We start from the raw sequence: 26,315 nt of genomic DNA, 5'->3' as shown, positions 1-26,315 counted from the left end.
TTATGTATGTATATGCATATGTGTGGGGTACATACAGATTAAGTGGGCTACGATGTTATTTTGTTCAGATGTAAATATATGTGAAGATACTGGCAGTGTGTATATCTTCCCTCTGTGTTGAAGTGGCTGTTCATTTAAAATCTCAGATATCAAACCAGGGTCAAATTAATGCTTTTCCATGGACAGAGGCTCAGATGTCTGTGGGTATTTGTCCATTAAACTTTACCTTTACACGTTTGTTTGTTTGTTTTTCTTTTTCTTTTTGGCCACACTGCATGGCATGTGGAATTTCCCTGACCAGGGATTGAACTCATGCCCCCTGCAGTAGAAGCATGGAGTCTTAACTACATCAAATAACTATGAAATACCAAGTTGGGGAAGGGGCGATAACAAAAATGAATCTAGGATCCTATTAGAAAATAAATGGTGTGTATATTTGTGTGTGTGTGTGTGTGTGTGTGTGTGTGTAGTAGTAGTTGGTGGTAACACATACCAAGATTAGTTAGACAGGAAAAACCTCTCCAGGAGTGATACCTAAACTTGGATTGGGATGGAAGGAAGAGCATCTCAGTTGGCCAGAACTGCTGTGTGCAAGTCCTAAACAAGCACTGAAAAAAAGCACTTAGTGCGGGTGGTAGAGAGTCACAGACCTCAGATGGGGAACAAAGGTTTTTGGTTTTTTTTTTTTTTTTAAATAACTGAGAGCCAAACTTTTTATCATGTTGTCTGATAGTAGAAAACTTAATCTAGTTACTTCTAGGCAGGCCCAGTCAAAATGATTGATTACTCAGAAATTTCTGAGTAAAGTTCTGGATTTTAAATAGCTAATACAGGATCTCCACTGTGCACGTTTCTTCTGAGGCTGTGTCTAAACTCAAGGGGAGGGGGTGGGGAGGGGGTGTCCCGTTTGCAGGTGCCTGCTCTGCCTTTGGTGTTGCTTCCCTGATGGCTCAGTAGGTGAAGAACCCTTCTTCAATGCAGGAGACACAGGAGATGCAGGTTTGATCCCTGGTTTGGGAAGATCCCCTGGAGAAGGAAATGGCAACCCACTCCAGTATTCTCCCATGGACAGAGGAGCCTGGTGGGCTAGAGTCCAAAGGGCTACAAATCTGACATGACTGAGCAACTGAGCAAGCACACTCTGCCTAGGCAGTTACTGAGGCATGACTTTGTCTGTCCTTTGCTTTTGAGACTTGATGCCTGGTCCATCGTCTTAGATGCCCATGTCTCTGCATGGCCTCCGGTCCCTCTGGAGCCTTCCTTATTCTGACCTGAGGACCCATCTTGAGATGGAGCCTGAGACCTGTCCCTATGTGTCCAAGCCCTTCTGTGTGTGTGTGAGTGTTCTCTAGGGCTGGAAGGGCCTAGAAAGTGACCCTGAAGCTCACGTGCCTGACCATTCACTTCGCCATCTGTACGTTATCCCTCTAGCCTCAGCCTGGAAATTTTCAAGAGGCTGGAGGACTTTCTGAGCTATGAACCCTTGGAAGTCAGATGAAGTTCTTGGGATTTTTCCAAGTTCATCTGGGTTCTCAAGTCATTTCCCCTTGAGGCCTGCTGGCTGAAAAAAAAAGCACAACATGAGTGTTAAGTTTTATTTGGGGTAATATGAAGACTGCATCCTGGACAACAACCTCAGATAGCTCTGAGAAACTGCTCCAGAGGGGCAGGGGGGAAGATCAGTATAGATGTGATTTTGGTAGAGGGGAATACATGCAATCAAGCACGTATTTTTCCAAAAAGTTTCTCGTGACGTCTCATGAAGCCTTTGCTAGTTACGAGGAACAGTCATCACCATGAAGGATTTTAGTGCTTTTCTAGATATGATGAGATACAAGAATGGGCTCATAAAATCAGCTCCTGAGAACATCTGAAGACCTGTCATGCCAGTTTTTCCCCTGAGCACAGATTCCTCATTTCTGTTCTCTACCCTCAACTCCTTCAAGGAGTGTTGAAGGTCAGCAGCTGTGGCAGCATGTGATGTAATCCTTGTAGAGGTGGGTGGCAAGCACACGTGGCAAGGGCCAATTTGTAGCTGACAGGCCCTGCCTCTCCATGGATTGACTGGGGCTGGGGGCAGGCTGAGACACAGTCCCTTTGTTTGGAGATCTTTCTAAATCTATAGTTTCTTATCTATCCTTGTTAAAACAAAAACAAAAACCTTGCCTCCAAGCCCCAAAGGAGATTTCAAGCAAAATAAATGCAAAATATTTCCTTTGGGATTTGAATGAGTTTTCAAACAAAATAAAACAAATGCAAAACTGGCTATGCTTTTTTCCTGTTTTTCATTCTGACTCGCTTTATGTTACAAGCTTAACCTTGAGGCTGGGACTCAAAACCTTTCCCCTCTGCTCTGGCAATTGATTGAAAGCCTCGGTTTTCAAGACTTTAGCCGCTGCTCTGCATTTCAAACACTTATTTTAACATTCAGATGCTAGGAAAGTGATTGTTTATTTTCTGAACTCAGGTCAGTCTCTCTCTGAAGCAGTAAGATCTAGCCTAAGGTCTACTGTTGTTACTTAAAGTGGTGTAAAAATCAATTACCACGAAAGAAAGTGAAAGTGTTAGTCATTCAGTCATGTCCCACTCTTTGCAACCCCATGGACTGTAGCCTGCCAGGCTCCTTTGTCCATGGAATTCTCCAGGCAAGAATACTGGAGTGGGTTGCCATTTCCTTCTCCAGGGGATCTTCCCTACCCAGGGATTGAACCCAGGTCTCCTGCATAGCAGGCACATTCCTTACTGTCTGAGCCGCCAAGGAAGTATTGCAGGTGAATTCTTTACCTTGTGAGCCACCCCGGAGAAGCCTGTTACCATGCTAGTTATGCATTATTGGCTTATTCAAAGACCTTGTAACTGTCTTCTCCTTAGATGTATCTGGCAACTTCTCAGTAGTTCTAACTATCCATGCCCCTGCCCAATATCCATTGATGGAAGCCAAGCCGTGAGGCCCATTATCTCCTCATCTTTGTCCACCAGCCTTCCAGAGTGACCTCTGCATCGCTCACTTCAGTCTCTGGGTTCTTTCACTTCCTCCCTGGGGATTGTTCTGCAGTCACTTACAGAGGTGCTCTCGAGACCTTGCTGTCCTTCAGGTCTCCACCTTAAACCAAGAAAGCCTATCTCCAGTCCTGGCAGCTTTCTTACTTTGCTCTTGTGAAGCTCATCTTTCAACCTCACAACTCCTAATCCAGAACAACCTCTTATTCTCCTCCTTAGAGAGTTCCCCATGGCTTAATTTTTTTACCACTTGGATCCCATTGGCTAGTGCATCTCAGCTGTACATTCACACCATAGTGAGGTATCATCACATACCCTGTAGAAGGCGGAAAAGTAAAAGGACTGACAATGCTAGGCGTTGATGAGATATAAGACAAGGAGCAACTAGAACTCTGGTGGGAATGTAAAGTGTTACAACCACCCTGGAAAACAACTTGATAGTTTCTTATAGCATTAAGCTGTTACTTACCCTCAGACCCATGCATTTTACTCCTAGGTGATTATCAGAGAACAGAGTGACTGGGCACACGATCCACACCCAGACTTATGCAGAACATTGACAATAACTTTATTCATCATAGCCAGAAACTAAAACATCCTCGAAGTCCATCAACGCTATTGAGCTACACAAATTGTGGCAGATAGAGATACAACGTTGGTAAATTTCAACAATGTAAGGAGCAACGGAAACCAGACACCGCAGAGCACACACTGCAGGATTCCATTGATGTGAAATTCTAGAAAAAGCTGGAAAAGCTATAGTGACAGATCAGGGACTTGGGGACATGCAGACGTGGATTGGGGCCGACTGAAAAGGGACACGGGCTTGAACAGATGGGGCCTGCCTCAGCATCAGCAAGAGGCAAGTCAGCTGATGGGCAGGATGAAGGGTGTGTTTCTAAATATTTTAAAAGATGTGCTAAAAGTAATTTCTTTTTAAATGCTAATACATCAACATCTTGCTACTCAAAATGTAGCCCACAGACCAGCAGCACCTACAGCATGGACATCACTAGGGAGCCTGTTAGAAATGCAGAATCTCAGGCCCACCTGCAGTCTCAGGAGTCATCATCTGCATTTTGACAAGATCTCCATGGGATTCGCGTGCACAGTCGGGTTGGAGAATTACAGGTTAGGAGAATATCTAACATACTTAGTTTTCATTCCTGTAGGGTGTCCCCCACTCATAGCTCAGCTGGTAAAGAATCCACCTGCAATGCAGGAGACCCCGGTTTGATCCCTGGGTTGGAAAGATCCCCTGGAGAAGGGAAAGGCTACCCACTCCAGTATTCTTGCCTGGAAAATTCCATGGACTGTATAGTCCATGGGGTCGAAAAGAGTCAGACACAACTGAGCGACTTTCACTTTCACTTTCAGGGTGTCCTCCACTCCCAGTAGTTTCCTGGAATGTGTTTAATACTTGAGGCGGACTGATTACCAAGCCTTTTTCTTTTCCTACACTCCATTATTTTTTCCTGGAGACAGAAATAGCAACCCACTCCAGTATTCTTGCCTGAAAAATCCCATGGACAGAGGAGCCTGGCGGGCTACAGTCCTGGGTCGTTGGACACGACTTAGTGACTAAACCACCAGTGCTCTTAATAAATCCATTAATCCATTATCACATTTAATCTTCACAACAAACATTCAAGATACCGTAATCCTTCTATTGCAGTTAAGTCACTTATCTGAGGTCACACAGCTAGTAAATAGTGAAGATGTTCTATTTGAGGCGGACTGATTCCCAAGCCTTTTTTATCTTCCTACACTCCATTGCTTTTTCTTGAACTTAATAAAGAGTAAATTGTTGATGCACTAAGGGAATACACTCATTAAAATTTAAGCTTATGAAACAGAGACCTTTTGAGCATGTTAAATGAGGTCTTTCAGTTGTTTAAAAAGTATTTCAAATAGTGTCTTGCACTTCTGTCAGTAATAAAGCAGAGAGAGTGACGCATCATTGGTTTCCCGTTTCTGGTGTAACCCAAGAAGTGGGAAGACTACATCCTGCATATACACACCCTTCATCCTGCCCATCAGATGACTTGCGTCTTGTTGCTGCTGAGGCAAGCCCCATCTGTTCAAGGCTGTGTTGAGCCAGGTGCTAAGAGCAGTACTGATTGTTTTCTGCTCAGACTGCCCATATGCCTCCATGCAAACTGTAGTCCAAGAGCTGTAAAACTATTTGCATTTGCAATCTATCAGATGGCTTTGAACAAAACTAGTGCCAGTAAGGCCATTTGAATGCTTGCTATTTGCCAAAAGAGTGTAGAGCTTATGGCCACCAACCAAATTAGTAAGAAATCTGGTGTTTTCAGAAAAGCTATATTTTCCAGGGAGAGGTGCAAGTGAAGAAACCCCAGTGAAACACCAGTGATGACCCGGATCACCTTTTGTTCTTGGAAAACTCCACTCAGCTTCAAAAACAGGCTAAAACCCAAAGCCACTGACGTTTGCTTTGAGTGTAGAGGATCCTTATGTCACCCTAGCTCAGGGGTTGTAACCCAGATGGATTTGTTTCAAGCTGGGTAATATCTAGTGTGGGCTGTCCACACCACACAAGCAGTTCTTGGCAGAAGGAGAAAATGTTTTAAAATAACAGTATATTAGAAGCTTGAAGTGAGCATGGTGGTGGCCATGTCTGGGTAACTTCAGAATAGAACTGGGTGTACACCTGGGTGGGTGTTCATTTGGATAAAGGCAGGGAAAGCACTGATGTTTCTTGATTGGTCTCAGGGCTCTTCTCACACCTGAAGGGAACTCTCTTGGCCCCACCTTTCACAGGGGTTGTGTGTGTGTGTGTTGGTGGAGGAGACCTGCCTCATCTAGGCCTCTTTCCTCTGCTCTGGACAGCCCTGCTGTCTCTCACACGATGACCTTGAGGGTGTCCAAGCTCGGAGCTTTCAGAGCAGCCTGGGAGCAGGGGGCCTGATGTAGCGCCCTCCTCACACGCTCCATCCTCAACTTGTTCTTCCCTCCAGCGTCCTTTCTGACCTTATGTTGAGAGAGGAGTCATGGACTCCAAGGACCCCTTCCTTAACTAAACAGAGGGGTCCCACCCCTCTGTTGACCCAACCCAACTCTGAGAACTCGAGTCAGCCTCTAGAGTAAAGCTTTTTGAGTTAAAAAAAAAAATTTTTTTAAGGGCAAACTCATCCTAAATGCCAGTCCAACATCCACGGGGGGGCGAGAGACAGCAGGTAATTAGAAGCAATTAGCTGCCCCCTGCCGGGAAGCCGGCCTTTACCTTTTCTCTCTTCCTCATCCGTCGGTCCCTCTCGGTGGAAGTGGTGCTGCTCCCCAGGCAGCGGGTGCGCCGCGCTGGCGCGGGCATGACAGCTGGACCGAGCAGCAGCCTCCGCTCCTCGCGTCGCGGCGCCGGGCAGAGCGGTGCATTGTGGAGGCGGAGCGCGCGGGGCCGGGACCGCGCGGCCAGAGCTGTCCGAGGTGCTGACCGCCCGACCCGCGCCCAGCGCGCCGTGCACCGGCCCCCAAGCCGTGGCCTGCCCCTCACCTTCCGCCTGCCCGTCTGTCTCTCCTTACCTTGGGGCGCGGCGGCTGGAGGAAATCATGGTATTCGCTCCAGGTACACTGGCACCTTGCTTTTTCACCAGGTGTCCGAAGGGGAGCAAGGGAGAGAAGAGAGGCGATAGAGAGAAAAGGCCTTTATCTTACGGGGCATCTGTGCGTTTTGGAGTTACTGTCTGTGAGCGGGCGGTCGCGGGGTGGGGGGGTGGGGGCGCGGGAGAGAGAGTGTCCCTCTTCCCCTAAACCCGCCCCATCTGTCCTCTAAGAACCTCGGGCTCGGTCCTGCCCCATCACTGCTTCCCGCCTGCCACTCCGTGTCCCGTCGGACTCCGGCATCTTGAGAACGGGGACCTTGGCCAGCAGCACGCGCCCCTATTTGAGCGGGAGGGCGGAGGGATGGGGCACGGAGTAGTGGGCTTCGGGCTACTTCGGTGGGAACCTTCTTCAGGGCCGCTTCCCCCTCCGTAGAAGTGGCAGAGGGACCAGGGACCTCCTGAAGGAGAGAAGTGTGTGCCGCCCGGGGAGTGGGACCAGGGACTTCCTGAAGGAGAGAAGTGTGTGCCGCCCGGGGAGTGGGACGGAGGGCGGAGGAGGGACGCGTACTCCTTAAAGAATTGGACCTGGTACCGAGGCTGCCACTGCGGCGCCGCCGGCGGTTGCAGTGTGTTTTTGAAGCTAGCGGTGAAGGACTTATGTGCTTTTGCTGCTGTCTGTGGCTACAAGTTGGCCAAGAGTCAGGTTTGCCTGCGGTTGACCGGCGGGCCGGTGTATTTGAGTCACCGCCCCGGCCTCCCTCCCGCCGCAGGAAGGACTTGGGCGAGTGTTTCGGCTGAGGTCAGTCGAGTTAGGGAGTGGCAGGGAAACTTGACCGTTGTTAATGTAGGAAGCTCTTTCTCCGGGACCGACCTTCGGTCTTCCCGCCCACCCCCTCTCTTAAATGACAGGCTCTGATAGTAATATCATTGAAGACCGCTTGGCGGGGGGCGGGGTGGGGGCGGGTCGGCGGGAAGGAGAAAGGAAAAGAGAGAGGCCTGAAAGTCTTTAACTTTGTTGTGATTCTTTAACTTGAAAGGTTGGTTTGCATTCGCTGTGGCTGTGGACCTCAGCTAGCTAGGGAGGAAAGGTAAAATGCATTTTTTTTTTAAAAAAAGGTTAAGAGTTGAGCCTGGCCTTCAAAAAATTCAAATAAAAACAGGAGAAAAGGAAGCCTCACCCTGCCCCCACCCACCTCCCCGAAACCAGCTGAGGAGGCAGGAGTGAGTGTCTGTCAGTTCGGACACTCACTGCAGGCAGTGACTCCGAGAAAAGCCCCAGAGCCCTTCTGCTGTCTGTCCCAAATAACTCAAGGCGGGTCAGGTTCTGTTCAGCGAAGAACATTCAACCAACCCAGGGTCTGGAAAATTGGGAAACAGCAGCTCCTTGTTGTGTTTATAAACTGCTGCTGCTGCTGCTAAGTCACTTCAGTCGTGTCCGACTCTGTGTGACCCCATAGACCGCAGCCCACCAGGCTCCCCCGTCCCTGGGATTCTCCAGGCAAGAACACTGGAGTGGGTTGCTACTTCCTTCTCCAATGCATGAAAGTGAAAAGTCAAAGTGAAGTTGCTCAGTCGTGTCTGACTCTTTGCAACCCCATGAACTGCAGCCTACCAGGTACCTAATGCTTTGTAAGTGGGGGTGTAGCTCAGTAGTAGAGCGCATGCTCTATGGGGCTTCCCCCATGGCTCCGCAGGTAAGTAATCTGCTTGCAGTGCATGAGACACAGGAGATGCCAGTTCCATCCCTGGGTGGGGAAGATCCCCTGGAGGAGGCAATGGCTACCCACTTCTTTATTCCTGCCTGGAAAAATCATGTAGACAGAGGAGCCTGGCTGGCTACATGACTGAGTGACTAACACTTTATAAAGCATTTTCAGGTCTTTATCTCATTTGATCTTCAAATTACCCTCTGAGGTAAGCAGTGTCATCTCTAGCTTACCTTCTCCTGGAATGGTGGTGGTTCCAGATAATCTTGTCAACCTCAGTTGGAGTTTTCTGACTCCAGATTCTCTTTCTCCCCGCCCCCCCCCCCCCCCATACCTTAGGGCCTATCTTCCTGACAAAATGCTATACCATTTTCAGGGGTAGCTGCCTTTTGGTCCAAGGTCAGACATAGCAAAAAGGAAGTGTTCTTACACTTCTAAGGTGGGAGATGGACTGGTGTTGTTGAGTTAGGATTGTTGGGTGATGTTAACTTTGTTGTTTAGTCACTATGTCATGTCTGACTCTTTTGCAACCCCATGGACTGTAGCCTGCCAGGCTCCTCTATTCAGGGGATTTCCCAGGCAAGAATAGTGGAGTGGGTTGGTATTTCCTTCTCCAGTGGATCTTCCCAAAACAGGGATTGAAAAGGGATTCTCCTAAGGTGTGATTGTGGGTGAAAGGTTGTGAAATGAGTGGTGGGTAATTTCTGGAGTGGACTGACTTGGCTTAAGCAGCCCACAATATAGATAGGGCTTTATTTTTCCATTTCTCCCCAAATTTTGAGTTAGTGCCATCTCTTTATAACCCTCAGAGACGGCATAAATTGACCTGAATAGGATATGTACAGAAACCCATAGGGAAACACTTTTTGGGTCATTTCTGCAATTTTGAATTTCTCTTGAAAAGTCATAAGCATTTTGGGGCAATAAGGACAGGATGCTAAAAATATTATGTCAATTACCTGCTCGTCTACTGATCATTGTAACATTATTCTGAAAGAAAATCAGAACAATGAATTATTTTTTTTAACCCTGCTAAATTTTCAGCATCACCGTCCCATTTCTAGGACTATCGCTCTTCTAAATCTCTTTAATCTGGAGCTCCAGATGTTTTGTACTAAGTCAAGGGAAACACTCCCCCACCGCTTTCTCCAAGCCAACCTGACACTCCTGAAGGGAGGGAACAGAAACAAGTGCTATGATTATACCAACATTTATTTTTAAAAGTGTTACATAATTCAAGATGAAAACAATAACAAACTAACAATGGGCTGTTCATTGGGTCAGTGGGCACTATGTCCTTCAAAACCCATTGTAGCTTTTCTGGATTTTAGCAAAGGGAGACAAGAAGCCTGAGGTCTAGTTCTGGCCTTGCCTGCACACACTGGCCTGTCTTTGAATTGTCCTGCTGCCTCTCTGCTTACCTTAAAGGCAAGGTGAAAAGTGACAGAGATTCATGAAGCCAATTTAAGTCCAAGAGTACAGTGGAATGAGGTTCATATAACTCTAGTTATGATTCACTCTTACCATATTTTTGCATTCTCTTCTTTCAATTAATCTACAGATTATAAGGGACAGAGCTTAAGTTGGGCAGGATCTTTGGGTGGTTTTTTCACTTTACATAGGGTAGACAATTCAGTTCTACCCTTTTCCTTCTTCTTATACCATTCATGGGTCTTCCCGGTGGCTCAGTGGTAAAGAACCCATCTGCAAGAAGGAGATGCAGGTTTGATCCTTGGGTTGGGAAGATCCCCTGAAGAAGTAAATGGCAACCCACTTCAGTATTCTTGCCTGGGAAATCCCGAGGACAGAGGAGCCTGGTGGGCTATAGTCCATAGTGTCCCAAAGAGTCGGGCATGACTAAAGTGACTTTGCATGCACACACTCCCTTGACTTCTAAGTTTAGTTTGAAAAACATTTAGCAAAAATAGTTCTAGAGAGAGCTGTCAAAAGTATTTAAGAAAATATATATTGCAAGGGGGTTATAGCTTTTCTTTATTTACATAAACCTATTACCAATTCCTGAGAGATCCATGAATAAATAAATTATATAGCAGGCAGTCTTAACTGTAAGGTTTACAGTCTGCCAACTTAAATTCTCTTCTGTTGGCATAAAGGGTTTTTTTTTTAACTTTTATTAATTTATTATTTTTAAAAATTTATGTTCAGTTAAATTGACCTCTTTTTGGATGTACAATTCTATGAGTTATAACTCATGCGCAGAATGGTATAACGACCACAGAACAGTTCTGTTGTATCAAAAAATCTTTTCCTGCTTCTCTTTTTGTAATCAGCCCTTTTCTCCTACCCCTAACCTCTGGTGACCACTGATTTATTTTCCACTATTACAGATTAGCTTTTTCCAGAATATCATATAAATGGAATTATATGGTGTGTAACCCTTGAGATTGGCTTCTTTTACTCAGTATAATGTCAATGAGATTCATCCACATTTTTGCCTACATCAAGAATTCATTCCTTTTTATTATTGAGTCGTATTCCATTGTAAGGATGGATTCACAAGGTATTTATCCCTTTGCCTGAGTATTTAGGTTATTTTCAATTTTTGGTGATTATGAATAAAATTGTGATAAACATTTCTGTATGTGTTATGTGTGAACATAGGTTTTCACGAGTCTATGAATATTAATACCTAGGCTTGGAACTACTGGATCTTATAGTAGGTATATGTTCTTCAGAATTTGTACCATTCTGTACTATCATCAGCAGTTTACAAATTCCAGTTGTTTTTCTAACAGGTATGTAATGGTATTCATTGTCATTTTATTCTGCATTTCCCTAATGACCAATGATTTTGATAATTTTTTTCAGAATTTTATTTGCCATATGTGCATCTTTGTTTTGTAAGTTAATTTTTACTTTATATGGGGATAGAGTTGATTTACAGTGTGTTCGTTTCAAGTGTGCAGCACAGTGATTAAGTTTTATATATATATATATATATATATATATACCCACTCTTTTTCAGACTGTTTTCCCATATAGGTTATTATACAGTATTGAGCTCTCTGTAGTATACAGGTGGCCCTTGTTGAAGTTGTATCTTCTTTTGGTGAAGTGTCTGTTCAAATCTTCTGCCCATTTTGTGGGGAGATGTTTGTGTTCTTATACTTGCATTTTCAGAGTTCTTTATATATTCTAGATACAAATCTGTTGTTGAATATGTGATTTGTAAATATTTTTCATCTAGTTGTGGCTTGACTTTTTATTCTTTTAACACTTTGATCATTTTTAAGGGCAAAAGTTTTTAATTTTGATGCAATCTAATTTATCAGTTTGCTTCTTCTAAAGATTTTACTTTTGATGATGTCTTAGAACTTTTTGCCTAACCCAGTGTCTGGAGAAGGCGATGGCACCCCACTCTAGTACTCTTGCCTGGAAAATCTCATGGATGGAGGAGCCTGGTGGGCTGCAGTCCATGGGGTCGCAAAGAGTCGGACACGGCTGGGTGACTTCCCTTTCACTTTTCACTTTCATGCATTGGAGTAGGAAACGGCAACCCACTCCAGTGTTCTTGCCTGGAGAATCCCAGGGATGGGGGAGCCTGGTGGGCTGCAGTCTATGGGGTCACACAGAGTCAGACACGACTGAAGTGACTTAGCAGCAGCAGCAGTGTCAGGGAGAATTTCTAAAAGTTTTATAATTTTACATTTAGATTGAATCATGGGATTAGATGCCCCCTGTCAACACTTCATGTAAACCTAATTGTTTCCTCAAGGCCCCACCTCCTAATACCATCACATAGGAGCTTAAGGCTTCATCATAATAATTTTGGAGGGACAACAAACATTCACTCCATAATAAGTTGATCAATCCTAAAGGAAATCCTAAAAGATGATGCTGTGAAAGTGCTGCACTCAATATGCCAGCAAATGTGGAAAACTCAGCAGTGGCCACAGGACTCGAAAAAGTCAGTTTTCATTCCAATCCCAAAGAATGCTCAAACTACCGCACAATTGCACTCATCTCACACACTAGCAAAGTAATACTCAAAATTCTCCAAGCCAGGCTTCAGCAGTACATGAACCATGAACTTCTAGATGTTCAAGCTGGATTTAGAAAAGGCAGAGGAACCAGAGATCAAATTGCCAACATCCATTGGATCATCAAAAAAGCAAGAGAGTTCCAGAAGAACATCTACTTCTGCTTTATTGACTATGCCAAAGCCTTTGACTGTGTGGATCACAACAAACTATGGAAAATTCTTCAAGAGATGGGAATACCAGACCACCTGACCTGCCTCTTGAGAAATCTGTATGCAGGTCAAGAAGCAACAGTTAGAACCAGACATGGAACAACAAACTGGTTCCAAATTGGGAAAAGAGTACATCAAGGCTGTATATTGTCACCCTGCTTATTTAACTTATATGGAGAGCACATCACACAAAATGCTGGGCTGGATGAAGCAAAGGCTGGAATCAAGATTGCCAGGAGAAATATTAATAGCTCAGATATGCAGATGACACCACCCTTATGACAGAAAGAGAAGACGAACTAAAGAGCGTCTTGATGAAGGTGAAAGAGTGAAAAAGCTGGCTTAAAACTCAACATTCAAAAAACTAAGATCATGGCATCTGGTCCCATCAATTCATGGCAAATAGATGGTGAAACAATGGAAACACTGATAGACTTTATTTTCTTGGGCTCCAAAATCACTGCAGATGGTGACTGCAGCCATGAAATGAAAAGATGCTTGCTCCTTGGTCAAAAGTGTTGGTCAAAAGCTATGACCAACCTAGACAGCATATTTAAAAGCAGAGACATTACTTTGCCAACAAAAGTCCGTCTAGTCAAGGATATGGTTTTTCCAGTAGTCATGTATGGATGTGAGAGTTGGACTATAAAGAAAGCTGAGCGCTGAAGAATTAAAGCTTTTGAACTGTGGTGTTGGAGAAGACTCTTGAGAGTCCCTTGGACTGCAAGGAGATCAAACCAGTCTATCCTAAAGCAAATCAGTCCTGAATATTCATTGGAAGGATTGATGCTCAAGAGCTACGCTCCGATACTTTGGCCACCTGATGCGAAGAACTGACTCATCAGAAAAGACCCTGGTGCTGGGAAAGATTGAAGGTGGGAGTAGAAGGGGACGACAGAGGATGAGATATTTGGATGGCATCACTGATGAGTCAATGAACATGAATTTGAGCAAGCTCCCGGAGTTGATGATGGACAGGGAAGCCTGGCATGCTGCAGTCCATGGGATCGCAAGAGTTGGACATGTCTGAGCCATTGAACTGAACTGAAAGGAAATCAATCATGAATATTCACTGGAAGGGCTGATGCTGAAGCTGAAGTGCCAATACTTTGGCCACCTGATGTGAAGACCCGACTCATTGGAAAAGACCCTGATCCTGGGAAAGATTGAGGGCAGAAGGAGAAGGGGGTGACAAAGGATGAAGTGGTTGAATGGCATCACCTACTCAATGTACATGAATCTGAGCAAACTCTGGGAGATGGTGAAGTACAGGAAAGCCTGGTGTTGCTGCAGTTCATGGGGCTGCAAAGAGTTGGACATGACTTACAACAAAGTTGATTTTTGTATATGGTATCAATTATAGGTCGTTTATTTTTTTTTTTTTTGCAAATGAATATCCAAATGTTCTAATCCATTTTTCAGAAAGATACTGTTTCTCCATTGAATTACCTTTGCAACTTGTCCAGATTTATTTGACTATATTTGTGTGGGCCCATTTTTGGACTCTTTATTTCATTCATCTTATCTTTCCACTAACACCACACATATTGATGACTACAGCTATATGGTAAGTCTTAAAATCAAGGAGTGGAAGTCCTTCAACTTTGCTTTTCTCTTTTAAAATTGATTTGGTTATTGTAGTTCCTTTGCCTTTCCATATAAATTTTAGAATCAGCTTGCCCATATGTACATAAAATCTGCTGAGATTTTGGTTGGAATTTTGTGAAATCTGTGTTGTTTAGTTTCCAATTATTTGAAGATCACCTGCATATCTTTCTCTTATTTATTTCTAGTTTAATTTTGTTATGGTCAGAAAAATAAGTTTTCTATGGCTTCAATTGTTTTAAATTAGGTAAGGTTTGATTTTGAGACAGAGCATTGTCTGTCTTGGTGAATGAATCATATGTACTTGGTAAGATTGTGTATCTGCTCTTTTCAGGTGAAGCTCTTTATCAATGTCATTTTGATATGGTTGGTTGATGATGTTGTTCATTTTTCTCTTTTCTAGTTGATAGTCAGCATACTTGGTCTATTGACTACTAGGAGAAGAATGTTGAAGCCTCTAGCAAAAAACCCGATTTTTCCGTTTCCCCTTTTGTTTTATCACTTTTTCTTCATCTATTTTGCTGATCTCTTATTAGGTGCATATACATTTAAGATTGTTGCATTTTCTTGGTGATTTGTCTCTTTTATCATTAAGTAGTGTCCCTCTTTATCTCTGGTAATTTTTCGTACTCTGAAGTCTGTTTTGACTGATAGTCATGTTGTCACGTCAGCTTTCCTTTGAGTACTGCTTGCATGGTACAGTTGATTCTCATTATTCACAGATTCCATATTTGTAAATTTTCCTACTCACTAAAAGCTATTAGTAAAACACATCAAATGAAATTAGTGTTCACAGCACGTTTTCTGTGTCATTCAAAGACATGTATGGAATGGCAAAAAAAATTTGAGTTGCTTGACATACATATTCCTAGCTGAGGTTGAACAAGGCGGTGGTTTGCTGTTTTGTTTCAGTTCTCATGCTGTAAACAAATGTGCTTTTTGTGGTCTATTTAGTTTTTTACAAATTTGTGCTTTGTGTGTGTGTGTGTGTGTGTGTGTATGTGATTTCACTGTTTAAGGTGGCCCTCAGTTGTAATGCTGCTGCTGCTGCTGCTACTAAGTCGCTTCAGTCGTGTCTGACTCTGTGTAACCCCATAGACAGCAGCCCACCAGGCTCCCCCTTCCCTGGGATTCTCCGGGCAAGAACACTGGAGTGGGTTGCCATTTCCTTCTCCAACGCATGAAAGTGAAAAATGAAAGTGAAGTCGCTCAGTCGTGTCTGACGCTTCGCAACCCCATGGACTGTGGCCTACCAGACTCCTCCGTCCATGCAATTTTCCAGGCAAGAGCACTGGAGTGGGGTGCCATTGTAATGCTGAGGTGTTGTCTAATGTCCTAAGTATAATAAAGTTGTGATGTGTCTTATGGAGGAGGAAAAGAGGCTTGCAGGAACCTAATCCTTGTGTTTTCCTTGGGAGCATTAGTTCCATATTTGCTAATTCACTGTTTGCAGTGACTTTATAGGATATAACTGCTGTAAATAATGAGAATTATCTGTATATTATTGTCCATCCCTTTACTTTAATACCTTTATCATTGCATCCACTGTGGGTGTCTTATAGACAGCATATTGTTGGGTCTTGCTTTTTAATCACATGTAGTGCTTTAAAGGTGGTAAGTTAGCTACTGACTGCCAGGATGTCTTTCTTGTATAATTACTGCATTTTCTAATTCCCCATCATCATTTAAAATTTAACAATATTTCATCAATTGAACATTTTTACTGTTATAGTTCTAGAAATTTTAATAAGCACAGATAGTCAAAAAGAAAATAAACATCACAATATTACCCAGCAGCAACTGTTGATATTTTATATATAACTTCTCAAACATTGCCTCTATAACTACATCTCCCACTTTTTTCAGCAAAAACGTTATCGTGACATGCCTGTTATTTCTGGATGTGACTATTTACACAATGTACCGTTATCTTTTCATGCCATTTAGTTGTCTTCTACATGTCATTTTTAAGAGGCATAGAGCAAAGTTGTCATTGTTCCCATTTTTACAGATGGTAAAAGTAAGGTGCAGAATGCCTGACCAATTTTAGGTTTCAGAACCAAGGTTTGATGTCAAATGCACTTATTTCTGTACACAATGTCATTTTAAAATACATTGCAAGCAACAATTTGCACACTAGAATTAGAGACAAAAGAAAATAGATAGAACCAGTCTCTTTTGAGGAGAATCTCTGTGTACTGAGCATCTCTTCTGCCAAGTTAGAGGACACGAGGTACTCTTTCAACCACCCTGAAACCGGCCCCATCCTTTCACACTTGCTGAATTCTTCATCTTTTCCTGGCAGCTGTCAGTAATGGAGAGTGAAACAGTAGACAGCCAGAACTGGCAAAAGATGACCTGGAGAGCAAAAAGGCCTAACAGGTTTACACAGGGCCTTACCATTTCTAAAGCATTTATATTAACTAACTGCTATATGCAAGACATTCCTTGGGTTGAGAATAAATGGCACTGGGTTAAGTATAGTCTCTCCTCCTCTAGACCACTCATGAGAATATTTCTGTTATTTCAGTTATTCAAAGTTAGTTGCTGCAGAAGCTTGGGTTTGGGGACCGATCGGCCTGGATGCAAATAGCTCAGCTCTGCCATGTCCACACTTAGTGGCACTGGCTAAGTCATGTTATCTTGGTGATTTGTTCCTGTGTTAACTGAGGGTCAGAATATCTGTTTCCCAGAGTGGTGATAAAGGTGGAATTGAAGTGCCTGGCTGACAGGGGATTGAACAGTAGCCATTACTGACATTATTGTTTTAAAAGGCAATGACTAAGATTGTGTATTTTTTAAAAAATATTTTATTTATTTATTTATATGGCCATGCTGCAAAGTCGCTTCAGTCGTGTCCGACTCTGTGCGACCCCATAGACGCCCACCAGGCTCTCCCGTCCCTGGGACTCTCCAGGCAAGAACACTGGAGTGGGTTGCCATTTCCTTCTCCAATGCATGAAAGTGAAAAGTGAAAGGGAAGTCGCTTGGTCATGTCCGACTCTTAGCAACCCCATGGACTGCAGCCTACCAGGCTCCGCCTTCCATGGGATTTTCCAGGCAAGAGTACTGGAGTGGCTTGCCATTGCCTCCTCCAACTAGGTCTTAATTACAGCATGTCGGATCTAGTTTCCTGTCCAGGAATCAAACCTGGGTTCCCCCTGCATTGGGAGCATGGACTCTTAGCCACTGGATCACCAGGGACATTCCAAGAATGTGTGTTTCACACACTTATGCATGTATATGATTTCATGATTGGGTCATCAGTCTTGGGGAGCTATACAGTTGATTCTCTCTGTGCAAGAAGACTATCTTACTGGCTCACTGTGTCACCTGGATGGAGGTTGTGAAACTTTGAAGTGAAATGCTGTGACAAACTGAACTGATGATAAAGCAGATGTCAGAGAGCATCCTGGGATGAATAAGCTATGAATCATGGAAAGTTGCTGTTCAGAGGCGCGCAGCTGTGTGCTTGAAAGCAGATGGCTGTCTTGCTGATCTGAATGATTCTAATCATCTCTAAAATTAAATCTGAATGATGATTTTCTGGTAAAGGTATACTTTAATATTTGGTATATTTTTCATATTTAACTTGCTCAGTTCATTTCAGTCGCTCAGTCGTGTCTAACTCTTTGCGACCCCATGTATTGCAGCACGCCAGGCCTCCCTGTCCATCACCAACTCATTGCTTCTTAGGGTAAATTGATATTTTGGGATTTGAGATATTGATTCACATTCTCTGTGCCTTTTTTTTTTTTTCTTGGAGCCTTAAGTTCCCATTTTGTGATCGTATGTCATTGGTCACACACACATTCTTAGATACTCTTCTTTGAACATTATCTTTGGTCCTTTGTAAATCTTGTTAGGAATGAGACAGGAAGGGGGCAGGGCACAACCTTTCCAAGAATAACATAGCCCCAGGACACGACATAAAGTGATTATGCCCCACTGAGTCCATGATGGTGGACTTCCAGTAGACCTTAAGCCTCAGTATGCGAAATATATTCAGATTATGAATGTATCTGAACAAATCTCATAAACTATGTTTGAATGATCTCTTTAGTATTTAGAGAAGAGGCCTTCATAGAGTCCTCATCTGTGTTGTGCTGTCTGATAGAAGTTGTTCATTTTTCCCTCCATGGAATTTATTTCTAATGTTCTTGTGTAATTTTTTTTTTTTTTTTTGCCTTCCCATTTAAATTTTAGGTTGTTTCAGGAATAAAAAGTGAAATCCAGTCTTTGTTGCAGTATAGTAGATGAGATTTTGATCACCCCTAGCCAGGGAATTTGGAATGAAGTGCTCTATAGACTTAATTGCAATCTGACTCATGCTTCAGAATAAATTATTTCCCCACCAATCAGGCCATGCTGTACAAATACATACGTAATAGTTGTTTTGCTCTAAAACTGACTTATGTCAAGAAGGACAACATTATGTGTTCTTCATTATGTGTTCTTTCTAGTGCCTTTGGGGCAATGATAGTAGGGTGGAGCTCAAGACCTCAAGAATGGAATTCAGGAAAAAGAACAGGCATAGCTGCTCTCCCTCCCAGTGCCTTAGAGCAGAGCTCTTAGTGAGAGTCATTGCCCCCTGGCCTGGGGAGAGAGGCCTTTAGTAGCCTTAGTGGGAATGGAGCTGGGATGTTGAGAATGCCAAGGTTGGTGTGTGTGGGAGGGGTGGGAGATAAATACTTTAGGTAATTGCATATATTTATTCAATCTGTTAGGTCTTCCCTGGTGGCTCAGATGGTAAAGAATCTGCCTGCAGTGCAGGAGACCTGGGTTTTATCCTTGGGTTGGGATGATTCCCTGTAGAAGGGAATGGCAACCCACTCCAGTATTCTTGCCTGGAGAATTCCATGGACAGAGGAGCCTGGAGGGCTACAGTCCATGGGGTCGTAAAAGAGTCAGACATGGTGGAGTGATGAAACAACAACAACAGCAACATACATGTATACTTCTGACCAGAACAGTGGAAACACTGCACAAAACTTACTGAACTGTCTTTATTTCACTTCATGACATGCTCATGTTCTACCAACATTGACCTTATGCTCCTGATGACTCAGGAGGGCCTGGTAAAAAGGAACTAAGGACCATCCTATCTTTCCTTTTCCTTCTGTGTTGTTGTTTTCAGCTTAGGTTGTTGCCTAATACAGGGGAGTGGTAGGCACAAGAAAGAATGTGATCGGGTCCCTTGGTCATGCACATTTCATAGACATCACTGCCTTCTTCCTGGGTTCTAAGCAGGCTGTGGTTCTAACAGCAAGTGTGGCTGCTCCCCTAAACCCCTCCCTCTATTGTAGACAAAACACAATAGTGCTTGCCTGGGGGCCTTGCATCTCATTGAATTCATGCATATCACAGGTACTCAGTTGTGTCTGACTTTGTGAGACCCTACGGACTGTAGCCTGCCAGGCTCTTCTCTCCATGAGATTTCCCAGGAAGAATACTGGAATGGGTTGCCATTTCCTCCTCCAGGGGATCTTCCCAACCCAGGGATTGAACCCACATCTCTTACATCTCCTGCATTAGTAGGTGGGTTCTTTACCACTTATGCCACCTGGGAATACATTTCATGATCCGTTGTAATTCTGTGCTCACGGGGCATCACTGAAGCTACACAAACATGTGTATGGGGTGGCTGAGAATGATATGTTGCATGGATCTCCTCTGGGCAGGTCTGTGTTCCATCATCCCATCCAACTTCACTTATAGAACTCAAGTTCATTGATATGATTGTTAAGACTTTCAAGACAGCAACAGCAGAGCATTAAATCCAGCACAGGAGCCTTCTGAAGGTGGGGCTCCATGTGACTGCATCAGTCACATGCCCGTGAACCTGGCCCTGGCTGCTGGCATATCTCCTGGCTTGAGGCTAGGGATGCCCTGAACATTGTGTGGTAGCCAGGCCTGCCCCCCATCAAAGGCACTGCTGGAAAGGTTGGTCTTCTATGTCTGAAGAGCATCTGAGGTCTGCACACAGCGCCAGTTCTCTCTGTGTTTCTGGAGCTGTTCCCCTGGTGGTCTCTGCTCCGAGATCCTCCATGTCATGGTCACTTCATGGGAGACCACCGTTTTCTGCTCACCCTGCAGTCGTTGGGCCCCTCTCTGCTTTGTCTGAGTGGGTAGTTCTGCTTATTGCTCTTTGCTGTCATCTTGCTGATGAGGACAGATTCTCCAAGGTGGACCTCGACGGCTTCTGGATGTGGTTCGTGGCCCTCAGGGTCCCAGTAGTCAGTGCCCCCCTTGAAAGGGAACCCTCATGGGCACTGCCTGTCCCTCAGGGCAGGACAGTGAGAGGCGGTGGCCCTCCAGAGCCTGGCTCGTCTCGTGCATTGGTTCCCGGGCTGTCCTAGCCAGGCCGCATCATCTTCAGTACCAGGGTCTACAGCACTCTTGTGACTTTTCTGCACATGGGAAAGTTGGGGAAGAAATGTCCATGGGCGAAGAGCTGGCTTAGGCAGCCAGAGAATGTAGTGCAGGGAGCAGAGAGTGTGTGGAATGAACTGGGGGTTGGGGTGGGGGGGCGCAGAGGGGAGGGCAGTGGGAAGGGAGGCTCCAGGGCAAGTGCTCCAAGCATCTTTCTTGGCTTGTTGTCTTCCTGTACCAGGATGTGTGCAGGGGGGCGAGTGTAAGCAAAGGTCCCAGACAGCCCAGAATCAACCCTCCACCCCTTTTCTGGTTGTTATCCCATTTCTAGGTCTCTAAACATGTGTAGCAGATGGCAGGGGTGGGGATGATGGCAAAGAAGGGCCAGTCTGGACAGGTGCTCATATGGCAGTTGCTGCTGCCGTACCACCCTCCGTGTGGTCCAGGGCTTAATGATTGTGTTCCCAGCATTCAAGACCATTCTCTGAAGCTTCTTTCTGAATTCCCAGAGCTTGAAAAAAAGTCATAGTTAAAGTGTTAGTTGCTCAGTTGTGTCTGACTCTTTGAGACCTCAGGGACTGTAGCCACCAGCCTCCTCTGTCCATGGAATTCTTCAGGCAAGAATATTGGACTGGCCCATTCCAATATTTGGAATTCCCTTCCCAGTTGTCATTCCCTTCTCCTGGGTATCCTCCTGACCCAGGAATCGAACCCAGGTCTCCCACATTGCAGGCAGATTCTTCACTACCTGAGCCACCAGGCAAGTCCCAGAGCTTGGTTCTTGTTGATTATTTATGAAGCAAACACTCTGTGCCAGACCTGGGCTCCTGTAAAACAGTCATGACCCCTGCCTTCAGGGGGCTTATCATGCTTAGTCACAGAGACTTGAAAAACAGCTACCCAGTGTCTTGACTCTGTTTTTTCCATCAAAGGAAAGGACATGATTTTATTCCAATTAGAATATAACCAAAGTCAGCCCCTCGTTTCTGTTTTGGCTCACAATTGAGTCGCCAGCTGCTTTTGTTGGTCTTTTATGTCACTGACGGCTGATCATCTTTTTGGACATGGGGAAAATGTCAGTATCTTGAATCAATGATTTGGAAAACAAAAAATATGCAGAAGTTGAGACAGCTACACAATAAAATACAACACACACCAGAAAACACCTACTATGCTCCATAATGTGATATTTTAAAAACTTGTTTAATTCTACAAAAGGCTTTCAGATTGTGTTTATTACATCTGAAGGAAATTCACGTGTATTATGCAGCAGTGTCTGGTCAGTCAAAGCAAGTTCTGGGGAGAGGATCTGAGCATTTTCATGGTTAGTAGTAATTAATATGGTTCTCTTAGGCTCTTTAGTTTGCATGTTACAGTGTCTACTTGCAGAATTTTAATGATTAAATGATTTTTAATCAGTTGTGAAATGAAATAATCCTCATGCATTAGAACTCAGAAAATATTTAAGTAAGACTTTTCACCAAATCTTTTGTCCTTCTTCAAAGTATCTGATTATGCTGTAAACTTTCAAACAAGAAGTGTGTTACCTACATCCCATCTCTATTTTCTTCCATCTTGACTTTTTTCTTCATTGGCAGGACCCTGATATTCACAATTAATATGAAGGAGGGAGTTTTATAGATTTGGTATAAATGAATTGAGTCAGGCACCTTAGAAATTGCTTCTCCAGGCAGTAAGAATTCAATTTCTTACGTTCTTGGAAAGTACCAACAGAAAGAGACCAAGGAAAACTCTTTTCTGATGGAGGTTTTTTCTCCCTAAAAAACGTTTTTATTTTATTTTATTCAAACGTTTTTATGAATCGTCTTAGCCTTTGGTAACATGATTTCTTGGAGGAAAATATCGATGCATATAATTATATTAAAATTATGTAAAATATATTAAATAATTTGGTCTGTGAAGTATCACAAGGAATAGATAGGGCTATGAATCAAGGACTAATCATTCTATCAATAATTACTTATTAAGGAAGTATACAGTATAGTCAGAACCCAGTTTATGGAGTCAGGCTGCCTCGGTTTGAATTCTGCTTACAAGCTGTATGATGTTGGGCAATTTACATAGTCTTTTTTTTTTTTTTTTTTGGCTTGTTTCCTCATGTATAAAGAAGGATAAAACATGACCAACCTTATTCTAGTTATTACTACTGCGTCACAAACCACCCCAAAACGTAGTGGCTTTAGCAACAGGACACTAGTCATTTGGGTCATGAATCTTCAATTTGGGAATGGGCACTTGGCAGAGACAGCTTGTCTCTGCTCCACCGCATCAGCTCGGTGGGATGACGAATATCTGAAGCCATGTGCACTTCCGTCAGCTGATGGTTGATGCCGGCTGTCAGCTGAGATTCGACCTGGGTGCTATTGGTTGGAACGTCTCTACATGGCCTTCCCGCATTGCCTGACCTCCTTTACACTGTGGTGGCTGGATCCATGGTGAATATCCCAAGGGAGGAAAAATCCATGTGGGTGTGGTATTGCCTATCCATAGAAGTCAGCCATCCCTTATCCCATATTCTGTTAATTGAGACCTTCCAAAATGCTCAAACAAGGTCAAGGGGAAGGGAATAGAATCCATTTCTTGATGAGGAATGGCAAGGTTCTGGAGACCATAGGAGACCAGAGATATGGCTGTGGTCATTTTGGGAAAACAGAATCTTTGACTTGCTTGATGTGGTTTTTGTGAGTCAGTTCATAAATAAAATATTTAGCACATGAAGCAGTAAGCACACGTGCTGTTGTTATTGCAGAGCATGTAACATGTGCTAAGGGGATTGTGTAAGTTCTCTGGTTAGAAAGAGAATTCTGCAGTTATCAGTTGTCCCTAATTTCGGCATAAGGAAGCCGAGGGCTAGAGACTAACTTGCCCAGCCATCCAGTGAAAGAACTCAGGTCATGAGACCAAAGTTGTGAGTGCTTGTTATTTCAGGTCAGACTCTGGAAACTTACAGAGCTGGCAATCATGGAAATAGACCTCTAAATAATTGATTAAGACAAGAAATGAATGCTCTGTCTCTAGAGAGCTTTGGAATCAAAGATAGACCTGATTATAGAAGAAATAGCCCTTTTCTCTATCTTGTAGTATACTTGTGTTCAGTTGCAAAATTGGTTTTTCTGCTTTTATTTTGTGGTTGATAGGATCAGATGAAATTCTACCCAAACTGCTAATACCACTTATTTTGCCACATAATGCATACAAGGCAGTAGTTTTGTTAAAAATTGTAATATTTTTATAAAATATCCCATATGTATGAAGGCTTGCCAGTCTCATATACAAATATTTATTACTGTACCAGGAGACTGTACCGGAAGAAGTGGGCAGATGAGAAGTACATGGTGCAATCCAGGTCATCAGGTGGCAGGATGGAGCTGGGATGTGGTGGGGGGTGGCTCTTGTTCATTTCAGAAGCCTTTACCTCCCACCCCAGGGCCCAGCAAGCCCCAGCCCAAGCTCACTCCCACAGGCTGAGATGCTGACGTGAGACTGCAGGAGGGAGCCTCGCTACCTTGGACCAGTTCTTTGCAAATAAACTTTCTCTTTCTTAATGATGCCTCTGTGATCATCTTTATGTTGGCACAGCCTGGCCAGTGCTCTCCCTAGAAAAAGCCCATTTCCATTGGTCTTGGCTAAGCTAATGCTTATTGAGTCGTCCTCCTGGAAACTTGGGGCAAAACAGGGTCTGTCTGCTGGCTCCCAAAGGCAGATTTGACATTTTCTCGATGTAAAATTTCAGTGGTTACAGTTACTAAAACTTCAGGCCAGTATGAGACTGAAGGGCTGCAGGCGAAGTGTGACTTACTTGCTGGGCATAGGCTGTAATGGTGGGCAGTTAATATGAATAGGTTTTAATCAGGGAGGACTCGTTGGGTTGGGGGCAGGGAGAGGAATGGTGGTCCCCTCTACAGTCTGCCGTGCCTGAGGGCCTCTCTTTCTTCCTGGCTGTGGGAGAAACCGCGCTACTTCCTGCAGATAGAGGAACAAAGGAGAAAATTCACGAAATGTGCTCGCTGTGCCAGGAACGTGGCAGGTGTCCAGTACAGGTTACCTAGAGGCAGCCTCAGCAGCAGCATTATCAAAGACTGGCATAGAGCACTTCAGCTAGGGGAAATATGAAAGAAGGCAACGTGGGAAAAGTAAATGTGATGTGTAATCTAACGCCAGCTAGACTGTAAGGGAAAAGTTTTCAGTGGGCATCGGTGAAAAGTAAAATATTTAAGATAGAACCAGGACAACGTCATAAAACTCAAGATATTATCATGTTTATTACTAATAAACTCCTGTTATATGACTTGGCAATGGTTTATGAGACTGCCCTGTAAAACATCACTTTTGTTGTAAAGTCAATTGTTATAGACTTTTGATAGGATGATGTTCCTGGTATTCCTGCAAAATTAATAATATTGATATGGGAGACACTGATGCTCGCCTAGACAGTAGCAACTTCTCCATCATCTGGGTAAGAGTCCTATTTTTGTCCTGGTTTCAACCTTTTATCCATGTGGCTCAGGTAGCCTATAACCATCTAGGCTATAATGGTAGTTCTGTTCTTGTTGACAATGATTGGTTCAGGGTGGAAAAGGAAGAAGGCGTCTAGTAAAAAGTTCCTAGCTCTTGGAAATAGCTACATTCTGCCTCTGGAGATTGCTTTATGAAGTTGTGATGCCTGGATCTACTGAAGCCGTATTGTGGACATGAGGGAGAGATTAGCCATCATTTTATTATTATTTTCATTGGCTTAGTTTTGCCTGGGGAGAGATGCATTCCATCATCTCTCCATTTTTTATACTGGATGAATGTATCTTGCTGCTGTTTTTGCACATTCTGCCCGTGTTAAACCCTACTTCTTACTTCTGCTCCATAATAGTGTCGATTGCAATCCCAGAGTCTCTGCTCTCTTGGGCTGATTGGGTCCCACTTTCCTGGCAGTGCTCTTATAGCATATTTCAGAATGTGGCTTTTTCCCATTTCCTATGTCTGTTCAATCTCATATGCTTTTCTTCCAGAAATTTGTAAAGTTCTGTCTTTATTGGTGTCCTCTGTTCCATTTTCTCTTCTTTTTGTGGTTGTGGGTTTATTCTTTTTTACATTTTTATGCATTGGAAAGTGCACAGGCTAATGCTTGGGCTTAGTGGATCAGTTTGGTTATTTCTTTTGTAAATTGCTCATTATAGTTCCATTATTTATGTTTTAATATTACTCCTTTCAAGGATTAAACAGTGAGAAGTCAGCTGAATCAGTAGTTCAGCTAAAGTGGAGATGCTGAGGATCAAACCCGGGACCTCACACCTGCAAAGCATGTGTTCTACCACTGAGCTACATCCCCACTGCTCATTATATTTCATTCCTATTTATATTGGAGTTGTCATCGATTTGCAAGACCTATTTATACACTAAGATATCAATCCTTTTTTCCGTGTATAGCCAATATTTTTCCTACTTTATTGCTTTTGAGAATTGTTTGTGTGGTTCATGACATATGGAAGACTTTACTGTAGTGTAGTAAAACTTATCCATCTTCTTCGTGGTTTCTTTCTTTGTTTTTATTCTTAGAAGGACTTTTTCTCCCCAATATCAGATGTATATTTCCTATTACATTTTTGATCCTCCCTTCCTCCCTTTCTTTTTGAACTCAAATGGGTTAAACTTAACTGATAACACTTTCAGTTCATGGCACACCATCATCACTGGTCCTTGCAGAGCCCTTGCTTTTTACTTTCTCTTTTCCCTTTTGTCTTCTACCCTCAGTGGCATTTCTCTATCCAACCATATACATCTACTGTAGTGCATATAGTGTATGTTCTTCATTTTAGAAAACCATTCACCAGTTTTTATCCA

At 43.5% G+C, this 26,315-nt stretch overlaps 1 protein-coding gene across 3 annotated transcripts in view; it reads left to right on the top strand.

The window, feature by feature from the left end:
* The window catches only part of AKAIN1 (A-kinase anchor inhibitor 1), a 45,601-nt gene that overhangs the window by 7,797 nt on the left and 11,489 nt on the right, over window positions 1-26,315 (top strand). For 2 of the 3 annotated variants that reach the window (XR_008706472.1, XM_055559014.1), the window contains exon 1: window positions 6,466-6,586. The exons of the other annotated variant lie outside the window; for it this stretch is intronic. Coding sequence is in view for 1 of the 2 variants with exons in the window: in XM_055559014.1 (XP_055414989.1) it covers window positions 6,571-6,586 (16 nt within the window). In the remaining variant the exon portion in view is untranslated. Of the gene's footprint in view, window positions 1-6,465; window positions 6,587-26,315 lie in introns of those variants that run through there. 3 annotated transcript variants of the gene reach the window in all.

Source organism: Bubalus kerabau, chromosome 21, assembly GCF_029407905.1.
Source record: "Bubalus kerabau isolate K-KA32 ecotype Philippines breed swamp buffalo chromosome 21, PCC_UOA_SB_1v2, whole genome shotgun sequence".
Taxonomy (NCBI): domain Eukaryota; kingdom Metazoa; phylum Chordata; class Mammalia; order Artiodactyla; family Bovidae; genus Bubalus; species Bubalus kerabau.
This window is presented reverse-complemented; position numbering and strand designations above follow the sequence as displayed.